The sequence below is a fragment of the Populus nigra genome, chromosome 6 (genome assembly GCF_951802175.1).
Source record: "Populus nigra chromosome 6, ddPopNigr1.1, whole genome shotgun sequence".
Classification (NCBI taxonomy): Eukaryota; Viridiplantae; Streptophyta; class Magnoliopsida; order Malpighiales; family Salicaceae; genus Populus; species Populus nigra.
In genome coordinates, this window is record NC_084857.1 from 14176668 (window position 1) to 14200022 (window position 23355).

At 34.5% G+C, this 23355-nt stretch overlaps 1 protein-coding gene across 1 annotated transcript; it reads right to left on the reverse strand.

Moving 5' to 3' along the window:
* Positions 1-5533: 5533 nt before the first annotated feature.
* On the reverse strand, positions 5534-7074 carry LOC133695736 (stemmadenine O-acetyltransferase-like). Its single transcript, XM_062117669.1, has one exon. The coding sequence runs from the start codon at positions 7028-7030 to the stop codon at positions 5738-5740; it is 1293 nt and encodes a 430-aa protein (XP_061973653.1). The 5' UTR covers positions 7031-7074; the 3' UTR covers positions 5534-5737.
* Between the last annotated feature and the right edge of the window lie 16281 nt (positions 7075-23355).

Sequence of the window (23355 nt, forward strand, 5' to 3'; positions counted from 1 at the left end):
ATTCACATGATCACCATTAAGCTCTTGACCACAAATATTTTGCTATGAAAAAGTCAACTCATTCCTCTTCTTCAATCCCAAGGTTGCATTGGTTTCATTGATGGTTCTCACGTAACACCGGATTCGACTGCGCTCACCACCTCCACGTAATATGTTGGTAAGGATAAGGTTATTGTGGGAAATGAGGCTCCTCTTCCCATCACCCATACGGGTACCTCTCAACCCTCTTCAAATTTGAAATTGCTTGATGTTTTATTGGTACCACATCTCACCAAAATTCTCATGTCCATTAGTAAATTGACTAAAGACTTTCCTCTTCTGATCACATTTACTGACTCTTCGTTTAGTATTCAGAACAAGATCACAAGAACGGTGGTGGCAATCAGAAGATGTGATGATGATCTTTATGTGCTAGAGTGAGGCAATGCTGTTTTCATTTCTATCCTAAATAAACATGTCCTTACAACATCGTATGATCTATGACATGTGTGTCTTGATCATGTTAACCATTCTATTATTTTTTTATTAAATAAAAAAGAACATTTATCCCTTACTTTAATTTTGCCTAATCCTGATATTTGTGTTACATGTCAGATTGCTAAAAGTCATAAACTTTCATTTTCTACTAATAATACTCAATCCAACTCTATTTTAGGTCTTATTCACTGCGACATTTGCGACCCATCTCCTATTAAATCAAAATTGGGTTTTGCATATTACGTGATATTTGTTGATGATCACTCTCGCTTTACATGGCTCTATCCCATGAAATTTAAATCTGGTTTTATTGATATTTTTCTTCAATATCAGTCTTTTGTAGAAAATCAATATTCTTATAAGATTAATATTTTTCAGAGTGATGGTGGTGCTGAGTTTTGCAGCAACTATTTTCAATCTCAGCTCCGCTCATCTGGTATTCAACACCAAAAGTCTTGTCACTACACCCCTTCCTAAAATGGATGCGCTGAGCGCAAGCATCGCCACGTGATTGAAATGGGCAATGCACTTTTATTTCATTCATGAGTACCCACTTATTATTGGGTTGACGCTTTTAGTACAATGACTTATATCATCAATCGGTTGCCTACTCCACTTCTTGGAGGTCTTTCTCCCTTTAAGATTCTACATGGTAAAGCTCTTCTTTACATCAATTTTCATCCTTTTGGTTACAGAGTCTATCCATGTTTACGTGATTATGTTGCTAATAATTTTTCTCCGCGCAGCATTCCATGCATATTCTTGGGCTATAATCTTTCTTATAATGGTTTTCGTTGTTTAGATCCTCTTACCTCCTATATCTATTTCACACACCATGCCAAATTTGATGAACTCAATTTCCTTTTAATACCTAACTCTACCTCACAACCTCTTGCATCCTTAGATTTATCTAGTTTAGTGAGGTCATGCACACCCATGACCCACCATCATTTACCGCCCCATTGCCCATAATTCCTCCATCTAATCCTTCTTCTTGATCTCGGTCGCATGCATGTTGTCTCTATTCTGACTCTTTACCTGAGCTTATATAGGTTTCTACTGATCAAATGTCTTCCACACAACAAATCTCAGCTTCTCCTGAAGCCCCTGATCCTCTAGCACAAGCTCCATTTCATTCTGAAGCTCAAGCTCATCATCATGGTCAATATGTTGCTCCATCCTCTCACCCGGTAGTCACTCAAGCTAAAGCAGACATTTTCCAGCCATATTATCCCACTTATCTAAGTCAACATGTATTGGGTCTCTTACATGCCCTCCCAACTACATTTGAGCCCTATAGATTTAAGACTGCTGCGAAAAACTTTGCATGACTCGCTGCTATGGATGAACTCAACGCTCTTCGTGAAAATTGCACCTGGGATCTTGTTCCTTGGCCTTCTAAAACAAACATTGTGGGTTTCAAATGGTTTTTTCATAAAAAATATAAGTCTAACAAATCTATTAACCAACTTAAGACCTATTTTATTGCCAAAGGATACACTCAACTCCCTGGTCTTGACTACACTGACACCTTCAGTCTAGTAGTCAAAGCTTTTATTTTTCGTGTAGTGCTTTCACTAGCCATCACTCATGGTTGGCCTCTTCGCTAATTTGATGTTAAAAATGTTTTTCTTAATGGTATTTTGCAGGAACATGTCTATATAGAGCAACCTTCTGGATATGTTGATCCCTGCTTTTCTAAGCATGTTTGCAAACTTAAAAAGGCTCTTTATGGCCTAAAGCAGGCTTTGCGTGCTTGGTTTCAACATTTCAACTTATTTATTTTGAAACTTGGTTTTACCTGCAGTCAAGCTGATACGGCCTTCTTATTGTTCTGCATCGTTAGCAGCACATCATTTATCTCTTACTCTATGTTAATGATATTATTCTCATTGATAACAATAACTATCTCCTCAGTAGCTTTATTCGACATCTTCACTCAGAATTCGCCACCAAGGATTGAGGTTCTCTCAGCTACTTTCTTAATCTTTAAGCCACCTCTACCTCAACAAGACTCTTTCTCAATTAGACCAAGTATGCTCGCGACATTCTTACACGGGCTCAACTCCTTGATTTCAAACCGGTTTCCACTTCTATGGTTGTCGCTCAGTATCTTTCCTCCACTGGTTCCCTGTTTGCAGATATCACTCTATACTGTTCTCTTATTGGTGCCCTGCAATACTTGACCATCACTCGTCCTAAAATTGCTCATTCAGTAAACTCAGTCTGCTAATACTTGTAAGCACCCACTGATGAACATTTTCAGTTGTGAAGCGCATCCTTCAGTATGTCAAAGGCACTCTTCAGTATGGCCTTTCATTTATTGCCTCCTCTTCCACTCGCATTATTGCTTACTCTGATGCTGATTGGGCTAGATGCCCTGACACTAGGCACTCCACTTCTAGTTACTCCATCTATCTTGGCGACAACCTTATTTCTTGGAGTGCAAAAAAGCAACCTACAATATCTTACTCTAGCTGTGAATTTGAGTATCATGCCTTTACTTCCACTGTTGCCGAGGTTTTATGGTTAGACCATCTCTTACGTGATTTGTACATCCCTCGTATAGATCGACCTCTCCTTCTCTATGACAACAAGAGTGCCATCTTTTTAAGCTCCAATCCAGTCTCTCATAAGCGCTTTAAGCACATCGATCTTGACTATCATTTCCTTCACAAACTTATGGTCGCTGGTCATATTCGCATTCAATATGTTCCTTCTACTCTTCAAGTTGCAGGTGTCTTTACCAAGAGTGTTTCAAGGCCATTCTTCACATTTTTTCGATCCAAGCTACGTATGTGCTCTAATCCCATGCTTAGCTCACGAGGGGGTGTTAGGGATTCTCCAGAATCCCCACCTGATTCTTAGCTCATAATTATAGGAATGTAATATATTGTATTTATGTTATGATTATTTCCTTCTCAATAGTCCAGCTATACATGTAAACATTCCCTATATAAATAAAACGTAATCTCCACCTTAAAATGTGGTGGTTTTCTCAAAATATTCTCATTGAATTACATACATGCAGTTTTTTTTTTTACTTTTCTGTAAAAAAATTAAAATAACTAAAGAGTTGAAGGGGGTGTTTTGAATTGTAGTATAAAGTGCTTTTAAAATAGTTTTTCATTTGAAAAGCATTAAAATGAATTTTTTCAGATTTTTTTTTGTTTTTAACATTAATACATCAAAATCATAAAAAATATTAAAAATAACATCAATTTAATGCTTTTCAAAACAAAAATACTTTTAAAAAATACTTAAAAACAAAAACAGAAATTGTGTCAACCCTGGAGTCATTGTAGCAAACATCTATTAATTAGAAGTGGACACTCGCGCTAGGAGTAGATTCATGATTGCCTATGATAACGACAAAATATATAGTAAATAACTAGTTAGCATTATTGCTATTTATGTCATTACTCGATATACACACACACACCTTATGTTTTGATTAAATTTTTTTAAAAATCATATTTTTGATGTAATTTGTCCACTTGCACTTCCATTTCATATTTGTTTTTGTTATTTTTATCTTATTGACATTTTTTAGAAAAAATCAAAATACTAAAAAATTAAAAATTAAAAAGGAAGACAGGTGAGTGAAATACAAAACAAGAAAAAAAGAAATTATTTTTATTATTTTTTTCTTATTGACATCTTTTTTCAAAAAAGTCAAAATACAAAAAAAATGAGAATATTAAAAATTAAAAAGGAAGACAAGTGAGTGAAATGCAAAAAAAAAAAGAAATTAAATTGAAATTTGATCCAATTAATTGGGAGAAAATAACAAAATAAATTAAACTGTAAATAGGAGAGACTTATAGAGAGATGAGGGGAGAAAATTAAAAAAAATCAAAGAAAGAAAAAAAAAAGTTGTGTAGAAAAAAAAAAGGTGAGGAAAAAAGATAGAAAGAAGAAAGTACAAAAATAATAAATAAATAAATAAATCAAAGCTACAATTTATGTTGTCTTGACCCGAATTTCAAATTATTTTTCATTTATTTTTATTATTTTTTTTGCCAATTTTTTTTGTCAAAAAATTGGGTTATGACAAATCAAGTCCCTAATTCCCCATTAAACTTCAATATTTATGTAATTAAGCTCATGATTTGATCAAATTAACTCTTTAAAATTGCAAGTTGACCTCCAGACTTTAATTTCCTCTAATTAAAGCCCAAAATTGACTTCAAATATAATTTTTTCTTGCAATTAAGTCCTTAATTAAAGTAATTAAGCCTTTCAAAATTCTCATGGAGTTTTTACCTATCCAAATTTGTGTTTCTTTACCCCAAATAAAAATATTTTCACTAGTGGGGCTTTTTTCAGTTGAAATTTGGTTGCCAATTTTACCAATCTTATGCATTTTAGTCCTCTAATTTTTCCACTTGTCATTTTGGTCCTCCACCACCAATCTTGGACAATCTTCTAGGCTTTTTTCATGTATATCTCTTATATATATATATATATATATATGTGGTAAAAAAAGGGTGCATACTAGGTACCAATTCATTTTTGATGCAATATACTGGATTGAGAATATGTTATTCGCTTTTTATTTCTCAATCCTAATTTTCTTTATACTAGTATAAATTTGTTAAGAAATAAGGAGCTTGTAACATATTAGAATAATTACTACTTGTATATTGTTATGCTACGATAACTATTGCTATTGCTGTATCGTTTCTTTGTTTTGTTGGATTTACAAATGGTAAGGCAAATTGCATTGCAGCATGTTCTTTCTTCCACAAGCTGCACCAACCAATTTCAAGCAATTAACCTCTTCTTCGTGCATCAAATGGAGGGTTTGACAAATTCAAGACATTCTTTTAAATGAATTGAGATATTCTATTTTCTTGGAAACATAATCATATATTTGTTAAATTTAAAATATTAAATTTAAATTGAATACATAAGATTCAGTTTATAATATAAACGGTAACAATTTTAAACATAATCTTTATTATTTTATTTTTCTCCAATAATTCAGATTATTTAATTGAAAATGAATAGCTAAATTTGAAACATAATCGAACGGACATGTAGGATCCAAATCTCTTTTCAACGGGTCCCTTTTGATTTTCATGTCGTTCTTTCTTCTTCTTCTTTTTGAATTTACATACTAAATTAATAATACATCGAAAAGCTTATTATATTACCCAGATTGATTCAACACAGTCGAAACCACCATAAGGACCAAACCTAATTAAGAAAGTACTTACCAATATACTAATAACGATATGTAATTAATGTAGTCTGTTTAACATTTGGTTGGTACAATATACTGAAGCAACTCCTCATCCTCTTGGAATTTGGCCATGTCTTCCTCCTTCAAGTGCACAAGTGCTTCTATTCCATCACCTGATGCAGTGTCCATGAAAACAACTAGGTTCTTGAAGGTGAGACTTGGAGAGCCTACCCATATAGGTTTCGCCCACCCAAAATCAGCTTCATACAAAGGAAACCTGCACAAGCTTGTGAAGTTCAAAGAAACCATCTCACCTCTGAGAAATCTTGCAGCTTGTTCTTTCATGAAGCCCAAGTGCTCATTGCCCTTTTGAAGTTTCTTCACGTATTCTTTGTCAAGTTTACCAATTGAGTCTCTGATCTGACTAGCAAGATTGTAGTTTTCCTCGCCAGTATCAATGGATGGAATTGTGAATGCAATCCGACAGTAGTTTCCGAAGGAGTATTCTGGGAGCGGAGGTTCCATCCTCGAGCGCAGGTTCACTGCATGAACCATGGAGTAAATTCTTTCAGGTCTTGATTCTACTTTACTGGCAGCATTGAAGCGTTGCCATATGAATACTGACAAGGCCTCAACACGTGATGGTGGTCGCTTATTTTCCAAGCTTCCACTTGCAGGACTGCATTTTTCTTTTAGCAGCTCTATTGAAGAGGAGCGGAACACGAACCTTTTTGTCACAACATCTTCTTTAGTGATACCAGTGGCTGGTTTAAACCCTGATATGTTGATAGGTGGGAAGAGAGTTGCAGAGATAAAGTCTGGTCTTGATATATGATCTGCTTCTCCTCGAGCAGTGGCAGCCCAATATTTGATAAACGTGAAAAGTGATGATGCATCTCCAACTTTGTGTGAGATGCACAGACCAATAACAATTCCACCACACTCAAAGATGTTGTACTGGATGCCTAGAGGCAGTTCTTCAGCATCATCTAGTGCAAATGGGATCAACTTGTTGAGTTCACTAGGTTCTGGATTCTCAACAACTTGTGGAAGTCGGCACTTGACTTCTGCCTGGAAAAATGGAATGCCCTCATCGTTGCACTCTACGAAAAGGTTGTCCTTAATACGTCCGGCTAAGGGATAGTAAAGGTTTAAGACCTCAGACAAGGATTGCTTGAGCTGATTAGGTTTCTCTATGTTGTTGATCTTGAAATCACCGTCTGCTGGATAGAAGAGGAGCAAAGGGTTATAGGTTGGGGGAGAGATTTGATCAAGAAAGGAGAGCTGGTAATGGCGAAGGTGATCTGGGGTTGGAGAAGATGGCTTGATGATCTCGTTGGAGATTACTTCAACTTCAATCTTCATTTCAGCTACTTATTAACTTCTTCGTTTCCCAAAAGTGTGTGTAGTTATCAATTGTGTATTTGGAATTCTACCTTCGTTGCGAAGCTCTTATATAGAGCTGCTTCTACCATGAAAATGGCATAAGTAAAACCATCCATCAACTGTGGTTCGTGGGCCATGCGTACGTGCTTGGAAGTAGGTTGATTTGTTCCCTACCTCATGGCGCATAAATGGCTTTAATTCTGAAAGAAGTGAGGAAAAAGTTTCCCATGAATATATAAATTTCAGTGTTGATGGCTTGTTTAAGATTCAATCAAGGTAAATCTTTAGGTCATGTTCTATATGATTAATTTAAGTAGTTTATTAACTTCATATTTTTTTAAAACAAGTCATAAATATATTTATTTTAATTTAAATCAGAATTTTGTTTTTATCAAAAGTTGAAGTTTTTAGTTTTTAACTTGTAGATTTTGATTACAAATACTATACATTTCTTTTAATTTTAAAAAATCGGTTTCAATTCATTTTTTATCAAACATATTTATAATTTAAAGTCCTTTTAACTTATTTTTATCATAAATTATCTATAACAAACAACTTTTTAATCATGCCATATTAGTCTTTGATGTATAAAGAATAAGAGATAGATACCTATCCTCACATATTTGGATCGATAGAGTCGCCCCACTTATATCGAAGCCACAACTTACAAAACATTCACAAAGAAAGCTAATTGGGAGGTAAATAATATGTCATCAACTTCAATATGAGAGATCTCAAACTGAATATATCTCGTCTCCTAATTTCGTAAAATAATGAAATATATATGTGGTAGAGATGAGGTCTTTTTCATTATGATAGGCAATATATTTGTAAAATGTTTGAATACAGTATGTCAGCCATGTCTCAAGGCATGGGAAATTAAAAATATTGTTTGAGTTGGTCTCTTACCTGCTCCTCTTATTCTTCTGCTAGAATTCCTTTGTACTCCTTGTCAAGAACTTGTGCTGGACCAATAAAATTAAAACGGTGGAGTACTATACTGGAAGTTTGAAGATTATGTCCTGAAATTCGGTTCTTTGTATTAACATATATATGCTTAATACATTAGCTATATATATATATATATATATATATATATATATATATATAGATCAAGAAGTATATATCCCTTGGAGGTCATGAGTTGATTTTCGTATTAATTAAACCATATACAAGCCAAAAGGAAGAAAAATAATATTGGAGAGGTTAGGAGAGGAAAGGGCCGCTTAATACATTCAAGTAACAGCTTTTCTCCCCCCTTCTTTCCCTTGTTTCTTCTTATTTCATTTTTCTTTTTACGATGTGCATCCTTTTTCTACTCGGGGGACCATAGCTTCCAGCTTATTAATTATCTTAATTAGTTGATTATTTAGGACTTAAGAAGAAGGTTTTGATCTTCTTCTCTTGCAAATCATGATCTAGTGCTTGTCTGATAGTAGGGTTTTTCAAGATTTGAGAACATTCTTTTGTTGTGTTTTCCATTTTAGATATATTCATAATATTATGCATGTTGGATTGATTTGGATGACATACATATTCACCTTAGTTCATTTTGTATTAAAAAATAATATAATTCATGTCTTAGAATTTTACTTAACAATTTAAATATTTAGATTGAAATGGTTTATTGACATAGTATAAAAGCTTTAATTATCAAGTGATTATGAATTTGAATCTTATTATTTCTATTTATTTGATAAAAATTAAACATAAAATCGTATGAACTTATATAAGTTAATTTATAGTTTAAAAGACTTTCATTTTAAAAGATATATTAAAAAATAATAAATTGAGATGACTTTTTAAGGATTTGATGAGTTCAAAGTTTTGTGTTTGAATCTAGTATTGCCTGTTTTGATTCTATATATATATATATTCCTTGCCGGCGCGATATATCAAGGATAGATGTTAGTTTATACTACATAGTTTCCTCGAGCAGTATGCGGTGCATTTTATATATAGCTTTGTATAAGAGTATTGCCTAAGCCACATACACAGTAACTGCTGCAACTGCTGCAACTGCATATGTGACTTGACTAGCGTTGCTTCTACCAATATTTTAAGCCTTGTTGAAATCATAGAGCAAAATAAGTTAACCTGTGGCTTTGAAGAAAGCCAAACAGACTCCATCCACCTTTTTTAACGAGCTTGCTTCTACCATGCACGTCTTCTTTAGAAACAGCTTGTTAATCATTTTCGATGCGTCTGCCAGCATTGTGCTCTCATTTTTTAGGATGCTAACACATAAAATAGGGTTAGGATGACAAGCTTTTATTGACATCAAAATATACTTTTACGTTACTTTATAATAATACATTTAAATATGGCTCTAGCTAATCGAGTATCAAAATCATCTTAATATAAAAAATTAAAGTATTAAATAAAATCACAAAATACATTTTTGTTAAAAAATAATATAAATCATATTTTTAGACCTCACTTAAAAGTTTAAGCTATTGAGATGAGATGGTTCTTTGACATGGTATCAAAGTTTTGATAACCAAGCGGTTATGAGTTCAAATTTTATCATCTCTATTTATTTGATAAAAATTAAGCACAATGTAGTGTGAGTTTGTACAAGTTTCAAGTCCAAAGGATTTTAATTTAAGGAATGTGTTAGAGAATAATATAAATCATATCTTAAAACTCCATCTAAAAATTTAAGTTATTAAATTGAGATGATTCTTTGATAAATTTTAGATTATTCTCTCATATTTTTGCGTTTCATGTATTCGATATTCTTCATTCTCCTTGTAACGTAACCTTCAAGGTTTTCACAGATTCAAGGTGGTCTGATTTCCTCCTCCGTGGAGTAGAAAAGACATGCTTGGAACCTAAATTTATATACTTCCTCGTACTTTTTTATGGTGATGATTTGAAGATGTGTGAAGAAAACGTAAGAAGACTTAACAAGCAAAGCATTTAAAAAGAGAGAGCCACAAGAGTCGGAGGACCAAAATGTCGCACGTGTGTGGCATCGTGGCGAACCGTCCACCCTCAAGAAAACTATAAAGGTCTATCTGGCAAATATGGAGAGACAAGAAATTCTTGTTTTTTATTAGTGGAAAATTTGAATGGGAATCGCCACCTAGTATTCTGGTCACTAGGAACCCTAACTGGTCTAAGATATCGGGTACGGAGACTGGTTGCCTAAAGGGAAGATATTAACACCCCAACTACGTCCTACCTAAGGTAAGCTGTATTGTTTTATTGTCTGATAAAATCTAATGTCTTGTTGTGGTTTCTATTTGTCAGTCTGTTTATGATTTAACAAAAGTCCTCATCTGTAAAGAGATCCTTATCTTATCAGGTAAAAACATAACTGTTTTATGTCGTCAAAAGAAATACTTTTTTAATATCGGGAATACATTTTACGTATAAATTCGTAATCCTTGATATATACTTAAACAAAAAAAATATTTTTTTTGAAATTTTTGCAATTTTGCCCAATGTTCTCTTGACTTTAATAAACTGGTTATTAAAGCCAAAATGCATACTAAAACATTGTTTTTTTTTTGTATGAAAAACACAACATGATTTTTTAGCTTTAAGACACTTGGCCGTATGCATAAAACAAAAATATTTTTTTTAAATGTTTTGATGAAAACCAGGTATTTTAATACTAGATTTGTATTTTTACGGTATAAAATACAAACTAATATTAGGGCTGGGCCGAACCCAGCTATTTGGGATGGGCCCAACTATTCGGGCTAGGCCAATCTGGCCCAACCATGAACAATGGCTCTCCAATTTTCATATGCTACGTGAATAGTGGAGGCTAGCAATGAAAGAGAAGAAGGAAGAAGAGAGAGCTGGGGGAACTGACTTGTGGTGGCTGCTGTGGAGGCTCACAGTGGTGCTAGCTGGTGACGGTGATGCTGGTGGCGGTCTTTCTCTTTTCTCTCCTCTTTTTTCCTTCTATTCTTCTCTGTTTTTTTACTGCCCTCTCCCCCTTTCTTTTTTCTTTTAGTCTTAAGCTCTCTTTTTTTTCCTTCGGTCTTCAGAGCCTCCACTGCTCTCTCTCTTCTTCTTCTTTTTTCTCCTCGTCTCCCCTGTATTTATAGGCAAAAAACAGGGGGGAGAGAGGCTGGGATGGCTACTGTGCTAGCACCCCTCCACCGCCCAAGGGGCACATCTCCTCCCTTTTCTTCAACACGTGGAAAGCTTTGGGCAAGTGGGGGTCCTTGGTCGGCGTCTTTTTGATGCTTTTTAAAGGAAGAAAGTCGGTGAAAACAGGGGGAAGAAAAATCTTCTTCTTCCCTTGCTTCATGCGTCCAGGGGAAGAAGAAGACCCACAATGTCGTTCAAAACGACATCTTTTGATTTTTTTTTTGCGTGAACAGTGTATGAAACGACGTTGTTTTGGACAAAACGTGTCGTTCCAATTAAAAGGAAAAGGCGGCAAAAACGTGTCAGAGTTCACATTGGTGCTCAATTTGTGATTTGTTCAATCGAGTCCGCAATTGCAATTTTGATTGTAAAAATCAATTCAATTGCATCCCTGCCAAATTCAATTGCCGGCCCTGAAGTTGGCCCTTTTTTCACATTGGTCCTTGGTCTTGAATTTATGCAGTTCGACTCTCAATTGAGCAATAAACTTCTAATTTCTTCAATTTGGCCCCTGATTCGGTTTAATTGCAGCCTTTCTATTTACGCATGTTTTTTATTTTGGTCATTGGTTTCAGATTTCTGCAATTAAGTCCCTAATTAGCCATCAAACTTCAATATTTATGCAATTAAGCCCCTGATTTGGCCAAATTAACTCTCAAAAATTATAATTTGACCCAGAACTTTAATTTATTCCAATTGAAGCCTAAATTGACTTCAAAATCATTTTTTCTTGCAATCAAACCCTCCATAAATTCAATTAAACCTTCACTAAAATTTAATTGAGTCCATAAACATCTAATTTTTGGACTTTTCTTCCTCAAATTGAGTTTTCTTTGTCAACAGAGTTCTCATCAGTTAACAAAATATCATCAAATTTCAATCTTTGTATTTTGAAACCTTCTCAACCAATTTTTGACCATTTTCTAAGCGTTCTGGCATCCTCTTTTCAATGTTATATTTTTTTGATAATTTTTTTTATTTTTTTGTATTTTTTGAAGAGAGAAAAAATGTGAATTGGGGAATAACCCAAAAATAGGTTATGACAGTTGCCTCCCTCTTTACAATGCTTACGACCGAAATCTCGCAAGAGGTTTTAAATTGTAAGCTTTGTAAAGAAGAAAAAGGAAAACGATCACATTATTTTGGGCAACCTTCCCCTTTTGAAGAAAATTGGTCTGCTTTCATGGGCGACTGCCCTCTTGAAAAAATGGTCTATTTTCACAAGCACTTGCCCACACATACTCAAAGTGATCTATTTTCAGGGGTGACCAGCCCATACACTCACGCTTATCCTGGTCTATTTTCATGGGCGACCTGCCCATATATACTCAAAGTGGTCTATTTTCAAGGGCGACCAGCCCACACACTCACACTTACCTTGGTCTATTTTCATGAGCGACCTGCCCATGTAGAAAAAGGAAGAGTGGTCTCATTATAATGGGTGACCTACCCAGGTGAAGGAATGGTCTCATTGTAATGGGTGACCTACAAAAAAAACATGGAGAATTGGTCTCATTATAATGGGTGACCTACCGAAAAAATGGGAAAAAGGAAGAGCGGTTTTATTGTCATAGGTGACCTACCCAGGTGGAGGAATAGTCTCATTGTAATGGGTGACCTACCCAGATAAAAAAACATGAAGAATCGTCGTATTGCAATGAGTGGCCTACCCAGAAAAAGGATGGCGAGGCTCAAAGGCGCACTCGAAATAAGGTAGGGTTAGAAAACAGACTGCCCAAGAGGTGAGGGCTCAAAGGCGCACTAAAAAAGAAGGTAATGGCTCAAAGACGCACTCAAAAAAGGAAGTGAGGGCTTAAAGGCACACTAAAAAAGAAGGTGATGGCTCAAAGGTGCATTCGAAAAAGGAAGTGAGGGCTCAAAGGTACACTCAAAAGAAAGTGAGGGCTCAACGGCGCACTAAAAAAGGAGGTAGGGTTAGAAAACGCACTACCTAAGAGATGGTGGCTCAAAAGCGCACTCAAAAGAAAGTGAGGGCTCAACGCGCACTCGAAAAGGAGGTGAGGGCTCAACGGCACACTCGAAAAGGAGGTGAGGGCATAAAGGCGCACTTAAAATGAGGTAGGGTTATAAAATACACTACTCGAGAAGTGATGGTGTAACACCAATCTGTTAATGATGAAAGCAATACATTATGATTGAGATGCATGTATACTTACCTGAGAAATATAGGTCCCCCATTTCTGACACTCATTTGTTTGCTTTTCGAAGCCTTCCTTGTTTTTCTGTGTCGGCTCATTAGTGTGCCAGCCATCCATTCAATTGTAAATGCTGTGTTTATCGTAGGTTGTCCGTGATGATTTCTGCTCTCATTACTTACCAAGCATGACCGTGCCCCCCCAAATGTGGTGTTGCTTGATTCATCATTAATGAGCTTAACCAATCATTCATCTTCTGGATTCTCCTCAGAAATTGTTCTCTCATTGATTGTGCGTATCATGCCAACACTCATTAAGAGGTTTTCTATTGTCAACCTCATCCGAGATTGACAATCAGTCATGAACTTGCCTCTAGTGAAAACAATACTCTTCAAGTATATGTTATCATCAGTTTTCTTGGAAACTATCAAGTCGTCTAGATATGGATCTCACAGCTTGCAGTAAAAGGCTCATCGTTGTATGCTCAATGTTCTTTTCAACAAATTCTTCTCAGCTCATCTAATCAGATTGTGAAAAGAAATATCTCGGCCTCATCAATGATGTTGCTTTTATCACTCATATTCAGGCAGTGAAGCGCGTCTTTAGCTAGATGACGATATGAAGATGTTCTTTCTATGCAGCATTGTTGTACAATTAGTCTCGGTGTTGTGCATCTCTTCAATATTCATTCAAATGCAGTCATGACAACATTAATCAATAGCCATGCTTTGAAGAGTGACGATGTGAAGATGTCCTACAGGTGCATCTTTGTTCCACAGTCAGTCTTGGTGATTTGCATCTTTTCAACATTCATTTACATTCAATCGTGTTCACATCAGTCGTTAGTCATGCTTCAAAGGATAAACCCAAGATAACGATATGAAGATGTCCTTCCAGTGCAACATTGTTCCACAATCAGTCTTGGTGGTATGTATCCTTCCGACATTCATTAAAAAAATAGCTATATGATAACATCTTCCAGTAGTCATAACCATGTTCACAGGGAAAACCCAAATGATAATATAAAGATATCCTTCAGGCACATCTTTGCTCTCAATTGCTGCTAAAGTTCACTTGGATCATGATTGTCTTCGAACTATATTGCTCCCAGTATGATCTAAATATGCTTGTTCATTGATTATCTTTCTTTGAACCACATTGTCCTCAGTTCATTGATTTATCATTTAATCATCTTTCATTGCCCCCTAGCTAGTCTGAATATTGCTTGTTTTTCTTTCTCAAAGTCCACTATATTGCCCCCTGGCTACTTAACTTTTCAAGGAGTATCGAGAAGTGCCAATTTCTGTCAAGGATTTTGCAAATTCGGTCAATGTTCTTTGTGTTTGACAATCTTGTTCTGGAATCAACTCTCATATTTTAAAGATAACGTCTATTCAAGTCTAATTGTTGAAATGAAAACAGAGAGATGTTAGTTTTAGAAAAGATTTTGAAAATCAAGCTTCTTTGATAAAAAAAAAAGCCCAACACACGTTATTCAAAATATACAGTCCTTTGATTGTCATGTATTTTGAAAATAGAAATTGACCCGTTGTCAGATTAAAATAGCTTTTTCATGGTTCTTTGTATCCATTTTAGACTCTGAGTTTGGATACCTCTTTTGATGGTTTGTGATGAGGTGACCTTTTGTATATTCCAAAAAAACAACATGCTCAAGTCAAAACTTGAGGCTTTATCAAGGAAGGGTGTTTCCCTTTTCTAGCACCTATTTTATCAGCATGCATAATAACAAGTAGCTTAATTCATGAAGCCACGACCCTTATGGAAAAGCTCTTCAAGTTTTGAGAGCGCCATTTATCGGTTCAAATTGCTTACTTGATAAAAAAAAAAGGGCTTTTAGAAGCACATAATGTAGGCTATGGTTCATGGCCATGAAAGAAAGGAATTTCACAAGTTCAAAAGGTGTTTAAGGGTTTTTAAGACTAAGGATCACTTGTGCTTATTTCCTGACCTTTTTCTTTTGAATTTCTTTCCAAAATGGTTTGTCATGCCCCTAATGTCGGGTTCAGGCTCTTTCTCTTTGTTTTCTTCATTTTTGTTTGGTTGAGCATAATTACGCTAGTTGTTTTTATGAGAAGCTAAAATCTTTTGGATCCTTTGGATTTTCTCTATCATGCCCTAACTTTGCGTGGACAGCTTTGATCATTGAGTTTTTTTCGCACTTTCCCCCCAGTGTGGGGTGTGATCCTAGTCAAGGTTATTTTCAAAAATGTAATAGGCTCAAAATAAGACTGCAAAAGATATATTTCAGCCTTGTGAAAGGATTATCAAAGATGGTCTTCCTCATCTCAAACTCATACAATGAGGATCGATAGGTCTTGCTTTCATGCACATATACAAAGTGATTTATTCATTCAAATAAAACTCAGCTTTTGAGTCACCTCATTGGGGTTTTTTTTATTTTTGTTTTGTCTTTTTCTTTCAAGTTTTCTAGGTATATAGTTACCCTTCTAAGGAATCACTTGAATTTTTAGAATTTGTTTGTTTTGGAAAAACACCAACATGATTTCTGTTTTTTGTATTAAACTTTGGAGGTCCCAAAAAAATCCTTGAAAACATATGAGAATATGTATAGATTTTGGAAGAAAAGGAAAAACACCGAAGGATTCTTTGTGTTGTAGTTTTGTGAGAAAAAGTTGTGCTCAAAATGTTATTTACATGTAATAACAACAAAAAGGAGTGGGATATGAACACAGGAAAACACATGATTTTATTTAACAAGGAAGGCTCTTTTGACAGAGAAAGTCTTGTGGCATTATGAGCTTACCAACAAGACTGAAACAGGTTGAAACAAAAAATCAAGAAGCTTTGAAGGCATGATCAACTAGAGGTAGTTATTTTTGGACAGAAAAAGAACAAGCTACATTCTGCAACTGTGGTGTAATTCCCCTTCGGTTAGCCTTCCCACAAAAGCTTTTGCAGAAATGCTAGATTGTGTTGAGGCTCTTGACCATGTATGCTCCCAATTTCTTCTGGATGAGTCGTTGTTGGGGTTTGAACAAAGATGATAGGTCGATTCGAAGGAACTTCACTAGAGTTATTCCCTAGTATTTGCTCGAGTAAACTAGAGGCGAGCCACGCTTGTCTTTATAGACTCCAACTCTTCTTGAAAATGAATGTTACGGTGAGCACGCTCTTCATCTTCCATGCTTCTCGCTCTAAGTCGGGTGTTATAGACTTGTAGGGGACCTATATTTCAACCTGATGTATGTATGCACGTTATTTACAATGATTAGATGTATATGTCTTATGCAAATAGATGTATATGTCTTGCAGAGAGTTCATAATCTAAGGTTAGGTTTGGGCCATTACATGATGGGTGGCTTGCTACCTGGTCTCAAAAGGGTCTCTTGTTGTCCCAGTGATCGCCCCGTAAAGGCAATATGAGGGCTCAGCAGGTAATGAGATGGCATGTGTACCAATCATTACCAGTCTAAACACTTAGCGAAGAGTTGGGGTTTACACAAACTTAAACCTTGACTAAAAGTCGTAAGGTAAGCTTCTAGTCCCCCACTTAACCTAGAGTTTTCAATGTAACTTGTACAAAAATACGAATGATGCATGAAGCAATTTTACAATGCAAACAAATATGTATGAAATTAAAGTGTATGAGAAAATGAGGAAATACATATTAACAATGACACAAACCAAACAATAAAACACAATAATTAAACAAAAACAAAGCTTAGTCCACAAGGTCTCCAGTGGAGTCGCCATTCTGTCGCACATGTGCGGCGTCGAGGCGAACCGTCCAACCTCAAGGAAACTGTAAAGGTCTATCTGGCAAATATAAGGAGACAAGAAATTCTTGTCTTTTATCAGTGGAAAATTTGTATGGGAGTCGCCACCTAGTATTCTGGTCACTAGGAACCCTAACTGGTTTCAGAGACCGGGTACGGAGTCTGGTTGCGTAAAGGGAAGGTATTAACACCCCAACTACGCCCTACCTAAGGTAAGCTGCATTGTTTAATTATCTGATAAAATCTAAGGTCTTGTTGTGGTTTCTAATTGTCGGTCTGTCTATGGTTTAAGAAAAGTCCTTCTCTGTAAGGAGATCTTTATCTTATAAGGTAAAAACCTAACTGTTTTATGTCGTCAAAAGAAATATCTTTTTAATATCGGGAATACATTTACGTATAAATTTGTAATCCTGGATACTAAAACAAAACAAAATATTTTTTTTTGGAATTTTTTGAATTTTGTCCAATGTTCTCTTGACTTTAATAAACTAGTTATTAAAGCAAAAATGCATGCTAAAAACATTGTTTTTTGGTGTATGAAAAACACAATATGATTTTTTAGCTTTAAGACACTTGGTCGTATGCACAAAACAAAAATATTTTTTTTTTATGTTTTGACGAAACCAGGTATTTTAATACCTGATTTGTATTTTTACGGTATAAAAATACAAACTAATATTAAGCAAAATTTAGTAGAAAAATACACGGAAAAATTACAATTTAAAAAAAAATTTAATTTTCTTTTCTTTTTCCTTTTTTTTTGGTTCAGACCCAACTATTTGGGTTGGGCCCAACTATTCGGGCTGGGCCAATCTAGAATATTCACTGGCGCCAGAGTCAGGAATATTAAATGCAAACCATCATAGCATAAACCAACAAATGTTAGCAATTTATGACAAAATCAACAATGCAACCTGCATCATGCATGACGTTTAAGGGGTGATAATATCTTCCCTTTTGCGTAACCAGTCCCGTACCATAGAATCTCTGTTGACCAGTCAGGGTTTCTAGTGATCATAATACTAGGTGGCTACTCCTTAAACAAGACCATTCCCTATTAAAAAACAAGATGCCAGAAATCAGTTCTTTTCATCGAAAATTTTTTAAGGCTGTCGTAATGTCAGGTGTGACATTATGTGTGGTAAAAAAAAGGTAACATAAGAATGATTAAAGAAAAAATTTAATGAAAGGTTTGGCAAGGACTATTCTATATAACAGTTTGAATTATCTGGCATATTAGGTACTAATTCATTTTTTATGCAATTATATTGGATTGAGAATATGTTTTTTGCTTTTTATTTCTCAATGATGCATCTTGGATTTGTTTTTATAATCCTAATTTTGTTTATACTAGAATAAATTTGTTAAAAAATAAGGAGCTTGTACACTACAAGCTTTCATAGTTTTACTGACGGAACTATTCCGTCGGTTTGTGATTCAGAGTTCGTCGGTAACTTTTTCACAGATGACATCCCCGACGGAAACCGTCCGTCGACTTTCCTTTCATCGGTAATACCTAATTCCATCGCTACATCAGTCGGTAAAAAAAAAAAAATTGCCAATGGTTTTACAGAAGAAAAATGCGCGCCAAAAAAAATAATTCCCGCTTGAAATATATCGACGGATTGATTCCGTCGGTGATAGTGGCATATCCAGTAAATATTTTTCAGCTCCCGGTTAAATGTCGACGGACTATAGCCCTTGGTAACTTTGTCGGTGAGTGTGTGAAATATCGACAGAATATATCCGTCTGTAAATTCGTCGGTGGTTGTGGCATTTGCACCAAGCTACTGTGAAATGCCGACAGAAATACTCCGTCTGTAAATTCATCGGTATGATTGACATTTCCCGCTCTCTATATTATTTTTTATGTTACCTAGTTGCAGCGTAATTTTCTCATTCCCTCCTCATAACAGTGTCATGCACACTGTCCCAGTCGAATTTGTCCTGTGTATAAATAATTAATTTTAAATAAAAATAATAGTTTATTTACAATTATATTAATAATTTATTAGAAATAAGCTGGAAATTAGAAATTAACACCAACCTCAAATCTATCAAACCATGCATCGATTTGAGGTATCTATTCAGGATGTTTGGATACTTGACTCCATTGAAATAATAGAATCTTCATCGATGATTTAAACGCCGATGATATTACTTGGGCGGCCTCAATGTTTGTGAACCTGAAAATAAAATAAATTAATGAAATATTGATTAGTTGTTCATAAATTATGTTATAATTAAAAAAAAAATTAAAACCTTAACCAACTTACATTGAAAGGTCGTCCTTCCACTGTGCCTCGTACTTGCGGGTGAATTGATTCCGCAACAAAGGTACGCTGCCTCTGTGTTGTGAAACCGCGGTGGAAGAGGCAGCATCGGTTGACGGCGCAAGTGCCTCTTCTTGATAGGCACCTAAGGATATGTCATCCTCGCTGCTAGAAGAACTAGCTGCGACCATACGTGAACAACGAGCTATGGATTTCGTTCTACGCATCTTCATAATTTTATACGAATAATTATATAATTAAATTCAAATATTAAAAAAAATTCAGCAGCACCTTCCCTATACTGGAGACTACCCAAACTTTTCAAACCTGCAAATATTGACAATAGCTATAACCAATTGACCCCATCTATACTAATCTTGTATATAACATAACATCTATACAAATAATATCCATACTAATTACAAGGTAAATTCAACATTAACAATTACAATTCAACAAATTATTCAATTATTATGGAAATACAAACAATAAAATATATTCAATAAATTCAAAAAAAAAAACTCTAGACTAACAATTAAAATTAATGGAAATAATTAAACACAAATCATGCAATAATAGAGTTAAATTGAGAGAAAATAATTAAATTTATTCCAACATATTCAATTACTAATTACAAGATAAGTTCAACATTAATAACAATTACAATTCAACAAATTATTCAATTATTATGGCTATACAAACAATAAAATATTGCCAATAAATTCAAAAACAAAAAACTCTAGACTAACAATTAAAATTAATGGAAATAATTAAACACAAATCATGTAATAATAGAGTAAAATTACTAATTATTCCAACATATTCAATTACTAATTACAAGGTAAATTCAACATTAACAATTACAATTCAACAAATTATTCAATTATTATGGCAATACAAACAATAAAATATTGCCAATAAATTAAAAAAAAAACTCTAGAATAACAATTAAAATTAATGAAAATTGACACGACCAAAAGATTGATGTCTTCTCCCAAGTGTAGGAGTGTCGAAGTAATAAATAACCCAGCAAGACCGGGGACGAACCACAGGGAGGTTAACTATATAAATTATAAATAACAACAACAACAACAACAACAATAAGAAGTTAAAGAGAGTTTTGAGATGTGATATTGATGTAAGTATTAAACAAGGATAAAATAATTGTCAAGGTTAGAGGATCTACTAATGGTATTTCAAACAAGTATAGTACAAACTCTTTTTATTACTCAACTGGAAACCATACACAAAGGAGGTTCCAATCGGATTATAAATTGTTAAGATGATTACATTAGTTATCTTATTCGAATAATGCTAATAATTGTAAATGTTGTCAGGCATTTATGATTATAACTTATATTAACAACAAATCAAGCTCCTTTCATAGCATATATGTCGGTTATACCATATGGTTGGGCTATGAAAGTACCAAGTATTTGTTGTACCAAGGGTTATATAACATAAATCTAGATTAAACAAAACTTAAGCATTACAAAATATAAAGAGAGAGCAAGAACATGATCTTGATCTGAAAACCAAGATGCCTAAATACATGGCAAATGCCTCCTTTTATAAGCCAAAATTCGGAACTATTGATTTGTTGACTAATTGTTGAATGAGTGGCCACATCTTGACTTGGTGACAATCCTTATCTTCTTGTCTGCAAAAAACATAATTGATAACATCATAATTTGAACACACTTAAATCATAAAAGTTCTAAGAAGTTGTCTCAGTTTTCCAGGAAAAAACATTGAGGTCATTTGGACTTCTAGAACTCGAGATATGGGCTGAACACTGAACAGTGTTTGGGTTGCAGGATAGATTCAGACTTCTCTGTTGTTGCTGCAATTTGGACTTGAAAATGACCTTTTTAAATCTTGGACTCTGCATGAAAGTTTTAGGCCTATGTCTTAGCTTTCCATTCATATAAGGCAGACCTAAATTCGAGATCTATAGCTCCAGATATGACCCAATTACCGAACTGTATTCTAGTTTGCACTGAACCAGCATCTCTTTTCTAAGTTTGGCCCTCTCTTTGTCCTTTCAATTTTTGTACTTAAACTCATCAATCAATCCTTTCATTTATGTGATAGGCCTGCATTTAAGATGAATATTTACCATAAATTAAAGGTATCTTATGGTATCAGACTTGTTATTATAAAACATGCTTTAGTTAAGGAGTTATTGATACTTTAAGTGCAAAATAATGATATAAAACCTTGATAAAAATGCACTTTTAAGTACTAATCACCCCCCCCAACTAGTTTATTACTAGTCCCTAGTAATCAAAGCGTTAAAATAGAAAAACAATTTGCAAATTCCACAAAGCAAGGCATTCATCATTCAACTTCCATTAATCTATCCAGATAAACAAACTCTCATTAAATTTATATATCTGCTCAATACCTCTTAAATAAAATATTAATAAACCTTCCTTTTTATGTGCTCAATATATGAAAACATAGATAATGGGGCTTTTATTGGAAGAAAACAATATTATGTTCTAATGTTTAAGGTTAACTTCCTTGGGTTGGGATTATTATCTTCTTTTTTTCTTTCTTTCTCTTTTTTTTTCTTTTTTTTTAAATATATATTTATATAACTTAAAATACAATGCATCTTTAACCCATGTAACGAGCTTTTGGCTAATGACTCCTAGACTAGTTGGTCTTAGGGCATTAGGTGTTGAGACACCCCTTTGAGCTTAGTAACTCGGGTTGCAGATACTAATATGTAGATAGTGCAATGTTTAATTCCCTTATGCTTTTCTCCTCAACCCATGTAACAAGCTTTGGGCCAATAGCTCCCAAGATAGTTGACTTTAGGGTATTAGGTGTTAAAACAACGCTTCAGGCTTAATTGCTTAGGTTAGGGAGGCTATGAAACCAAACTTATCTACGTTTATATTATTATCATTTTTTTTTTCAAATTATATACTATCCCTTTCCCTTAGTTGTTACCTTTAATAAAAGAACATAAATGATGTAATAATCCAATGTGCAACCCACAATCACATGTTAAAGTGTGTGTGTAAAAATGAAGGTTTAACAATACTTGTTAAATGAGTATATGAGCAGAATTAAGTGATAACAATACGAGAGTTTGTAAACCTGAATATTTCAAGAAGTATTCTGATAGACCTTGTTATAAATATTGCAAATAACCATTAGAAAATGTTTACTAAGATGTATCTCAAGAGTCAATAAAATTACCCCTTTGTCATCCTAGTAATAACAGTTTTGCCAAATGATTTTAAAAACAAAAACAGTTAATTGGTTAGGTTTTTTTTATCAACTACTACCCTCCCCCCCCCAACCAAAACGAGACATTGTCCTTAATGTTCTAAAGTAGAAAGATAGAGTATAGAAGTCATCACCTGAAGCAGCGAACACTGACAAACCTGAAACACACTAAAACAAATATAAGAAACAACAAAACAAAATAATATGCTATTAATAAAACCAAAAGACACAATGATTCACAAACGAAGGCTCAAATCTAATTTAAGATTTTTACGGCTTTCCTTAGTTGACCAATTTATACGACTCATGGAAGGATCAATTACATGGATAAAAGATTGTAGTTGGTCAATCAATTGTTCAGCAATAGTAGCAGAGATTATGATTTGTTGTGCCGAAGATGTTAGAAATTCCTGTTCCACAGCTTGATCAAGAAAAGACAACAAATTATCATAAAAACCATTAACATTTAACAGACCTATAGGTTTATGGTGAATGTGCAGTTGGGCCCAAGAGGAAATATGAAAGATCTCTTCCAATGTGCCCAGACCACCTGGTAAGGCAATGAAGGTGTCAGCTTGGTTAAACATTGCATTTAATCGATCAGACATGGTGGAGACCTGTAGTTCCTCTCCAATTATTTTTCCAATGATGTCCCCTTTTGCTAAAGCTTTGGGGACGACCCTCAAAATTTGACTGCCTTCTAAAAATGCAGCTATTGACACACACCCCATTAACCCAAGGCTGCCTCCTCCATACACTAAATG

What these genes read in the sequence shown, in the direction of transcription:
- LOC133695736 (XM_062117669.1), bottom strand. Translation starts at nt 7,030, where the DNA reads ATGAAGATTGAAGTTGAAGTAATCTCCAACGAGATCATCAAGCCATCT.